Raw genomic sequence first — 9,519 nt, forward strand, 5'->3', positions numbered from 1 at the left:
CTGTTGTCCCCTTCTCCTCCCGCCTTCAATCTTTCCCAGCTTTTCACATGAGTCAGTTCTTCGCATCAGGTGGCCAAAGTATTGGAGTTTCAGCTTCAGCATCAGTCCTTCCAATGAATATGGACTGATCTCCTTTAGGATGGACTGATTGGGTCTCCTTGAAGTCCAAGGGACTCTCAAGAGTCTTCTCCAACACCACAGCTCAAAAGCATCAATTTTTTGGTGCTCAGCTTTCTTTACAGTCCAACTCTCACGTCCATACACGACTACTGGGAAAACCACAGCTTTAACTGAACAGACGTTTGTTGGCAAAGTAATGTCTCTGCTTTTTAATATGCTGTCTAGGTTGGTCATAATACACAGAGATAAACAGAAAAGCAAAATCTGCAGATGGAGGGAAAATCTCAGACACAAAGACAATACAACCAGGGCCACTAAGTATCTCCCGAAACCCAGCCCCTCGAAAGACAGGCACAGAGAGTAACAAGCGCTGCTGGTCAGACATGCCCTAAGGACAGGACATGTGGAGCTGCATACGTCCTCATACCTGACGAGGACAAGCCCAGGGGCAAGCCCGCCCCACCCCCCCCCACCCCCCCCACCCCACCCCCCCATTAGAGAACTTGTGAGCTAATACCAATTACAACAGAAAATGAGCAGGTGGTCCGCGGTTAGGACTCCACCCTTTCACTGCCCTGCGCCCAGGTTTACCCTCTAGTCCGGGAACAGAGATCTCACGTGCTGCGCCTCAAGGCCATAGATAAATTAAACAAAGAATAAGTTTGTATATTTGCAAATGGTTGGGGAAAAAATAAAGAATTACATGCCATGTGGAACGATTATGAAATTCAAACGTCAGGGTCCACCTTCTGGACACCGCCTGTGCGCGCTATCTGCAGCTGCCCTCGTGCGCTCAAGGCTCAGCAGCGATCTTACCAGTGTTTCAAGGCTACAGTGTTTCACAATGCTTCTGCTTGCTTGCTTACACTGCACACCCGTCATGTCACAGTAAGAAGACAGGGGTCCGAATGCCCTGTCTTTAAGGCACAGGGCAGTGTGACCTACTGTGTCAGCAAGCTGGATGGCAGAGGAGAGTGTCGTGCAACGACACTGCAGTGTTCGACATCACCTGGCTAAGCACTCCTCTGGCACGAGTCTCAACACAAAACAGAATTCCTTCACAAGAAATAAAAATGAGGCAATGGAATTAAATTTTCCAGGGACCCATCATTAACCCAGGAAGGAAAGCCGCTGAGGGTGACTTAAAGGTGTCTGATCGCAGAAGCTGAGGGAAGTGTGTCCAGAGAAGATGCATTTAAGACCATCTGTTTTTGGTCAAGAACAGCTGTTCTGAAAGCTAAGGACACTGGAAGCAACGTCACATCAATTAAAAATGAGGCAGATAATCTGAAGCGCCTTTCCTCAGCTCTCAATGGCTCCAAACGTCACTGGACCCGGCCCTCTGCCGCTTCCGCGAGGAGTCGATGCCTCGAGGCCAAGCGGGAAAGGACTGAAGAACGAGCTTCTGGGCACAGAGCAAGGAAACAACTAGCAACTCACGTGGGAGAACTCGCAAAGCTGAGAAAACGTGAACGCTGGAGAACGGCACCTGGAAGCTGCTGCCGAGCATCACGGCTGACAGGTGAACACAGGTGCAGCGCGAGGTTACCGTTGGGAGCCTTGTGAACAGGTCCACAGCCTGTAACTCGTCACTGCAGTGCTCACCTGCAAACACGCTGAGGACGATACCTGTGTCTCTCACCACTGGCAGCTACTGACCCATCGGCAAGGTCACAGTGGCCCGCATCTGCCCCCCGCCCTGAACCAGGGTGAGGAGACGCACACGTGCAACTTAACAAGAAACACTAATTCGGTTACACAAAATGGTGTGCATTCCTTTCATCAAGGGGCTCGTATAACACACACTGCAGGGTTACATTCTGAGCATCTCTGTAAGAGCTCTCTTCCTTGTGTCTTTCTTGATTGTGACTCTTGACCCACAAAACCCAAAATACTGACTCTTTACAGAAAAAGTTGTGAACCCCCGAAATAGACTATTACTATCTTCGTTTTACACAGCAGAAAATGAAAGAGGTTCAGCGACTGACAGGCAGGCAGGCTAACTTCAGAGGGCATGACCTTCACCGCTGACCAGGCTGCCCCCAATAACAAGTGAAAACAAGAACAGACCCCTGAGGAAACATAACTGATGGCATCAGTTCATTTCAGTTCAGTCGCTCAGTCGTGTCCAACTCTGCGACCCCACGAATCGCAGCACACCAGGCCCCCGTCCATCACCAACTCCCGGAGTCTACTCAAACTTATGTCCATCGAGCCGGTGATGCCATCCAGCCATCCATAAGAAGACACTAAAGCAACACACACAGGACAAACACACAGTTGCAAAAACAGTGCAAACTGTTCTGAGACAGAAACAACTGGAGACAATGGACTCAGGATCCGGTCAACGTGTTCTAACAGGAAGATACATATGCGATCCATAATCATTTCAAAAGAAAGATTCATAATTCCTCGAAAAGCGGACTTCCCTGGTGGTCCAGGGGTTAACAATCTGCCTGCCAACGAAGGGGACATGAGTTAGATCCCTGGTCCAGGAAGACCCCACGTGCCTGGGGCAACTGAGGCTGTGTGCCAGCACTGCTGAGGCCAGGCTCCATCGCCCATGAGCCATGCGCCCTAGAGCCCATGCTCCGCAACGAGAAGACTGCACGCAGACAAAAACAAATAAATAAAATTCAAAATTTCCGGAATTATACAAATTATACAAGTTATATAAGACAAGAGTGTTCAAAAAAGTAAAAATCTGGGATTTTCCTGGTGGCCCAGTGGTTAAGACTCCACGCTCTCAATGTAGGGGGAGAGGTTCAGTCCCTGGCTGGGGAACTAAGATTCTGCATGCTACACAGCAGGACAAAAAAGTAATAAAAAGTTGGAAAAAAGCAAGAATCTGTATAAAAGACTTAAATTTAAGTCCCATTATTTCCTAAGTGAAACTTCATTATTAAGCGATTTGGCACAGGGAACCATATTCAAAATCCTGTAATAAATCATAATGGAAAAACAAACAAAAAAGAATATGTACACATATTATGAATACTTATACACTGGTGTGTATGTATGTCTATATATATATACGTACATATAATTGAATCACTACACTGTACACCAGACTACAACATTGTAAGTCAACTGTAAAGTGAGAGTCGCTCAGTCATGTCCGACTCACTGCGATCCCATGGACTATACAGTCCATAGAATTCTCTAAGCCAAGATACTGGAGTGGGTAGCTGTTCCCTTCTCCAGGGGATCTTCCCAACCCAGGAATTGAACCCGGGTCTCCCGCATTGCAGGCAGATTCTTTACCAGCTGAGCCACAAGGGAAGTAAACTATAATTCAACAAAATAAAGAGAGAGATTTGGAAGCAATTAAATTTGAGGCCCTGAGCAAGAAACAAATCTATCAATAACCAAAATCCTGCCCCTGGAGCCTAGAGTGTCCTTTTTCTCTTTAGAGTAGAAAGATGGATGCAGAAAGTATTAAAAAACATACAATCTAATAAATGTACTGCAATTCTAGGAAACAAAAATACAAATAATAATTAAATAGAAATCCATGTTATTAGCAATTCTGTAACCAGTTTGGCCCTAAATATAGCAGTTGGTTTTGGGATTTATGGTTTGATGTCTACTTCTTAAGGCATTTAAAACACTGACAAGGTGATAACAAGACTGTTAACTTTAATTAAATATTCAGGATACATTTTGATTAAATAAGTTTGCAATTAACAGTTAAATACTGAGGGGCATCTAATGTACTAAACTAATAAGTTTTACTTTATTAGTTATACAATGTAAATTTTAAAGAGTGTTGGCTGATGGTAGGAGAACATCAATTGCCCAATAATCATAAAAGAGGAAGAACAGGACCTTAAACAGCACGCACTCAGTGATGGATACTACTGTCCACACACAGCAGGGGCAGAATTTGGACATTCTGAACATCAAGGAGTTAATCTGCTGACTGGGAGGCGGGCTATACTTCCTGACTCCCCGGGCAGCCACCCTTAAAGGGTCAGCTTTCCACCACACCAGCCAAGACCCTCAGGACACACAGTTCACACTCGCAGCTGGGAATACACCCTGGACAGTAAAGCACGCAGACACTGACGCAGCTGGGCCATCCTGCCCTTAGTCCCGCCAGCGGTGTCCACATTGAGCGTTGCAGCACTTGTAGAAGGTGGTCATGGGCTCATCAGCAGAGCGGGTCTGAAGCTGCATGAAATAGGCTCGAGGATGTTCACACTTGGGACACGGCTCTGGCAACGAGAAGAACAAACAGTGACCCACCTTTACTAAAAAAAAAGAAACAATCCGCATGATCAACATGCTTGTTAGAAGTGGACGTTTCATGAAACACAGCAGCAGACACTCCCCAGCTCGACTAGTATCCCTTGCCTGGGGTGCCCTGCAAGGTTTTCCTGCAAGGGAGTGTCATTCCCACTGTGCTCTCACAACTGAGGGAAGGAGACCTGTGATCTTGATTGTACTTTTTTCTTTTTTAATTTTACTTTCACCGAGATTTCAATTCGAGAACCTTGCTAGTGATGAAAACTCCTTCAAACACTCAGACACTATTTGGTGTGCAATTCACCTCCCAGTGACCAATTCTGCCCATGAGAGATTTTTAACAGAGCAGATCTGGATGGTCCTCTCTGGGGTAAAAAGACAGCACTAATCACCCTAAGCTCCTCCTCCTCTCTGGCCTGGTCGTGTCGAGGGTTCTCTTTCCTTCCTTGGTCACATCTGCCACTATCAGAAATGAATCAAGACTCAAACTTACTTCACAGAATATTCAGGGCAGTTTAATACTCTTTACCTTTGACTTTAAAAAAAAAAACTATATTAGAACAAAATCCTTAGACTGATTTTTTAATTTCTCCAATCAGCATCAATATGAGGTCACCCTGAGACTAACTCAGGTCTGAATTACTCCAAAGCTTGTGCCAATACTGTTTGCGTAACAAACACATTAGAGAAGAAAACAGTTTCTAGTCTCAGAAGCCCACTGGATACATCACAGACTCTGCTATGCAGTGGCACAGCCAGCGGCCTCATCCTTACCTACAGCTCCTGGCTGCATCCTTACCCATAGCTCTGAAACAGAAAAGGTTTTCCCTCTCACCTGCAGTAGAGTCAACATTTTCCCAGGCAGCTGCTCCACCAAGCACATCATCCACTTCTTTCAGCTTTGGATACTTCCGATTTGTTACCTAAGAAACAACAAACGGCAGGTCTTCAGACTCTCCCAGTAAGTGAACAGTACAAAGCCAGGTCACCAAACCATGCCTTCAAGTATCACCCCAGACTCTGCTTCCTGCCTTCAACATGAAGGAAAGCACAATTCCTGCTGTCACAGAGCAGGAATCTCCATGAGAATCAGGAGGATCCACAATTGGGATGTCCCCATAAAAAGATTCTGTGAGGACTGGATGAAGCAACAGAGCAGGAACGGAAAAATGGCTCTGGTGTGACCCTCTTGTTCTCCCACCTCTACAATACTTGGTCACTGAAATAAGACATCCAAAGACGACTAAGGCCAAAGTGGAGCACTTGGCAGGGTGGCCCAGCCATTCTTCACAGACAGAGGTTTTTCTAACTATTTCCCAAGTTTTACCAGCCGTCCTTGAAATGTCACCCTTCACGATTTCAGACTCTAAACTCCCACAGCACAGCTACATGATGGAGCGGTATATAAACATTAAGAATGAAGTAACACCGGAGAAGGCGATGGCACCCCACTCCAGTACTCTTGCCTGGAAAATCCCAAGGACAGAGGAGCCTGGTAGGCTGCGGTCCATGGGGTCGGGAAGAGTCGGACACGACTGAGGGACTTCCCTTTCACTTTTCACTTTCATGCATTGGAGAAGGAAATGGCAACACACTCCGGTGTTCTTGCCTGGAGAATCCCAGGGACGGGGGAGCCTGGTGGGCTGCCGTCTATGGGGTCACACAGAGTCGGACACGACTGAAGTGACTTAGCAGCAGCAACACCAGCGTGCTCTACTTCTAAAAATTATTAAAGGTGTTCTAAAAAGGAAAGACGCATTATCGATGGAAAGTAACGAGTTATAACAGTATGTATCATTCCGTGATGAATATCCAATATATTCCAGATATTCAGACTAGAACATAAGAGGGAACAAAAACTGCATGCCCTCCTACAGCCTATACCCTAGTGTTAACAAACAGGGCGCACAAGTAAATTATAAACCGCAATGGAAGGCAAAACGAGTCCTATTAAAAAAATAAGATTAGAAGAAGGGCGAGGTGGAGAAAGAGGCTGCAATTTTAAATAATCCTTCGGGTAAAAGCACGAGCGACGAGGGACATGGGTACAGAGGGGAAGAGCGACCCGGGCGCAAAAGCCCTACGCAGGCCCCGGGAGCAGCGCGTGGCGGGCGGAGCGCCTCCGGGCGGCCGGCAGGGCCCGCAGGACGCCGATCCAGGCGGGGAAGGAGGCGGGGAAGGAGGCGGGGAAGGCCCGGGTCGCGCGGGCGCCTCGCGAGAGCGTCGGCCTCCGCACCGCGCGCGCCCACCTTGCGCGTGACGTTATGCACGTAGGGGCAGGTGTTGCATGCGAAGCGGTGGCAGCGCGGGCCCTCCTCGACGATCAGCCCGTTCCCGCAGCCCGGGCAGAAGAGCAGCATGGCCGCCACAGGCCCGGCGCTCCCAGCAGCGCCCGCGGCAGCACTGCGCCGGCGTTCCGAGCGCCCGTTGGGCCCCGCCCCGCCCCGCCCCACCAGCCCACCAATAATCACGCCGCCTCCCCGCCCCCAGGGAGAGCAGTGGCGGGCCGGCTCCCAGTAGCTCATCTCTCATTGGTCTTCGAGTCGCCCCGCCCCCGACGCCCCGAAGGTGGGGATATAGTAGCCGTCCCGGCGCGTGCGCGACAACCTCTGTCGTGCGGACCCGCGGCGGGAAGCCCGGCGCCCTGGAGGAGCCGCGGGTCGCGGCGCGGCCGGAGCCGCAGGACGACGAGGAGGACGAGGAGGAGGCGCTGCCGCACTCCGAGGCGGTGGACGTGTTCCAGGAGGGCCTGGCCATGGTTGTGCAGGACCCGCTGCTCTGCGACCTTCCGATCCAGGTGCGCGAGGGCCGCGTCGTTCCCCCGGGCGGGCGTCGGGGCGCGGACAGACCCTGGGACCGCTGGGGACTGCGGCGTCGGCCTCGGGAAGGCGTTTCCGAGCGTAGCGGAGCGTCTAGGCAGAAGGCTCCTGCCGGGCCTGGAGGCGAACGAGGCTCTGGCCTCGGGTGCGAAATTTAAAGGGGTGCCGAAAAACCGCCTGGTTAGGACATTTGACATGTCAGCAGTGTTTTAAAAACAACCAGAAATTGGTGTGCAGAAGCCTGGGGTAAGCAAAAATAATGTAATTTTCAAGTAAAAAAATAAAAGATCGATGTTTCCCAGTTTTCCGTTCTCCTCAGATTTCAGGAAGGTTCTGCCTAACTTTATAAACGCTGTCAGCTTGTCTGCCTTTGTTGTTCGGGGTGGTGAAGAGAGCTCCCACCTCCATCCTTGGTCTTTTCCAGGTTACTTTAGAAGAAGTTAATTCCCAAATAGCATTAGAATACGGCCAAGCAATGACAGTGCGTGTGTGCAAGATGGATGGAGAAGTTATGCGTAAGTGCTGCCCTCCCCCTCAGGCCGAGCAGTCTAAACCTTCATAGGAGAGGATGTTAGCAGGGCTGGTGGGTGGAAACTCCGGGCTGTGCCCAGGCCTGTTGGGCACACCCACACCTGCCCAGACTTGAGCTTTGGGAAGTAACAGAGCTTCTGGGCTCTCCTCTTGCCACCTGACGCTGGAGATCTTCTCCTGCTTGTGCAGCTGTGGTTGTAGTCCAGAACGCCACGGTCCTGGACCTGAAGAAGGCCATCCAGAGATACGTGCAGCTCAGGCAGGAGCGCGAGGGAGGCATTCAGCACATCAGCTGGTGAGTGGAGCCTCGGCTCCTCCCTCAGCCCTTCCTGGGAGACGGGGAGGATGTGCTGGACCCGAACGAGCCTTTTCATCTCCTGGGCTCTGCTCAGGATGCGGCCTAGAGCGTCGAGCTCCCTGTCCCAAGCCTTTAAAAAGGGCAGGTGTTCCTGTGCCTGCAGGCCCTGCCCTAGCTGCTCCTCTTCTGCATTACCACGCGGGCAGCTGGGTAGCTGCATGTGGGGACACCTTACGGCATGCCCAGTGTGTCTGGATGTGGCTTCCCTGGTTAGAGGAGCTGCTACCAGCCCCTCGCCTGGGTCTCTCAGCCTCCTGAATCACCCTGCTTGTGGTTTACTGAATTCCCATCTGTAGGTCCTACGTGTGGAGGACATACCACTTGACCTCCGCAGGAGAGAAACTCACAGAAGACCGGAAGAAACTCCGAGAGTAAGTTCAGGCTCCGTGTTGAGCTACAGGGAGCTATCCCATTTGTGGCCCTTTCCTCCAGAGGCTCTTAAGAAAGGAGGGGTCTTAAATCCATTCCTGGGGAGTGTGTGAGACCAGGAGAGTCCCTGACTGGACTGAGGCTGTCCTGCAAGGAACTCCCTGGAGGCCTCCCTGCCCGGAGGACAGGAGGCAGAGGAGATGTGGCAGTTGAGGCTGCAGAGTCAGGAGAGAGGGTTATGAGTGTGCATGGCAGGGGAGCATGGCTCTGCCCCCTCCTCACTTCCCCAGCACTGTGCTCTTCCTGCCTGGCCTCTCTCATCCCACACAAGCCTCGGAGGAGTCACTGCTGGGCCCTTCTATAGGCTGGACTCTGTCTTTCCTTCTCTTTCAGTTACGGTATCCGGAATCGGGATGAGGTGTCCTTCATCAAAAAGCTGAGACAGAAATGAATCTCCAGAGTTGGACACCTCTGTATGCGGGCGGCTGAGCTCTTCCCTGGCAGAAGAAAGCCTTGGGCCACCGTGCCCTTTCCCCAGATGGGTGGGAGAGAGCCTGACCCTAGCTGGACTTGCCTGGACTCTCAAGTGAACCCTGATCCCAGGGCTGTAGGCCTGGCCCTGTGTATAGAATAAACCCTGTTTGCTCTGAGGTTTGGAAAGTCATGTCCCCATAGGGGGGCACAGGCGGGGGACCCTGCCAGCGGTCACACCATCGGGATGCTGTACCTGAGCCCTTGGCCACCACCCCGCTCCGTCCTGTCATCTCTGCAGCGAGGAGGAAGTAAAAGCAGAGTGCCGGCTCTGCTTCTACTTGTGGGGAACAAGGGAGTCTGAGCCCAGCCTGGTCAGGGCCTCCAGCTTCAGCCCATGGGTGCCTGGCTCCTACAAAGGGACGTGCCCTGGCTGCCGTGGGGTGCTTCGAGGTGTGCGTGGGGAAGTGTGATATTCCTGGGTCCTTGTCCGTTTGTCACCTGCCAGTCACTCTGCAGAAGGGGGACAGAGTGTGCTCACCTGGCCGAGGACCTCCAGGGAGGTGGACCTGACATGAATGCCCTGTTCTGGGAACTTGTGGG

The 9,519-nt window shown here is 51.1% G+C and overlaps 2 protein-coding genes across 2 annotated transcripts; one reads left to right on the top strand and one right to left on the bottom strand.

Moving 5' to 3' along the window:
* Positions 1-3,739: 3,739 nt before the first annotated feature.
* Positions 3,740-6,775, bottom strand: POLR3K (RNA polymerase III subunit K). The gene is made up of 3 exons (XM_040229030.1): positions 6,618-6,775; positions 5,204-5,291; positions 3,740-4,337 (listed from the first exon to the last, which is right to left on the bottom strand). Exons 1-3 carry the CDS (start codon positions 6,726-6,728, stop codon positions 4,210-4,212), a joined length of 327 nt encoding a protein of 108 aa, XP_040084964.1. The 5' UTR covers positions 6,729-6,775; the 3' UTR covers positions 3,740-4,209.
* SNRNP25 (small nuclear ribonucleoprotein U11/U12 subunit 25) lies at positions 6,727-9,095 on the top strand. Its single transcript, XM_040266137.1, has 6 exons — positions 6,727-6,794; positions 6,859-7,165; positions 7,612-7,702; positions 7,908-8,013; positions 8,373-8,447; positions 8,839-9,095. Exons 1-6 carry the CDS (start codon positions 6,727-6,729, stop codon positions 8,894-8,896), a joined length of 705 nt encoding a protein of 234 aa, XP_040122071.1. The 3' UTR covers positions 8,897-9,095.
* The last annotated feature ends 424 nt before the right edge of the window (positions 9,096-9,519 follow it).

The sequence above is a fragment of the Oryx dammah genome, unplaced genomic scaffold (assembly GCF_014754425.2).
Source record: "Oryx dammah isolate SB20612 unplaced genomic scaffold, SCBI_Odam_1.1 HiC_scaffold_2, whole genome shotgun sequence".
Classification (NCBI taxonomy): Eukaryota; Metazoa; Chordata; class Mammalia; order Artiodactyla; family Bovidae; genus Oryx; species Oryx dammah.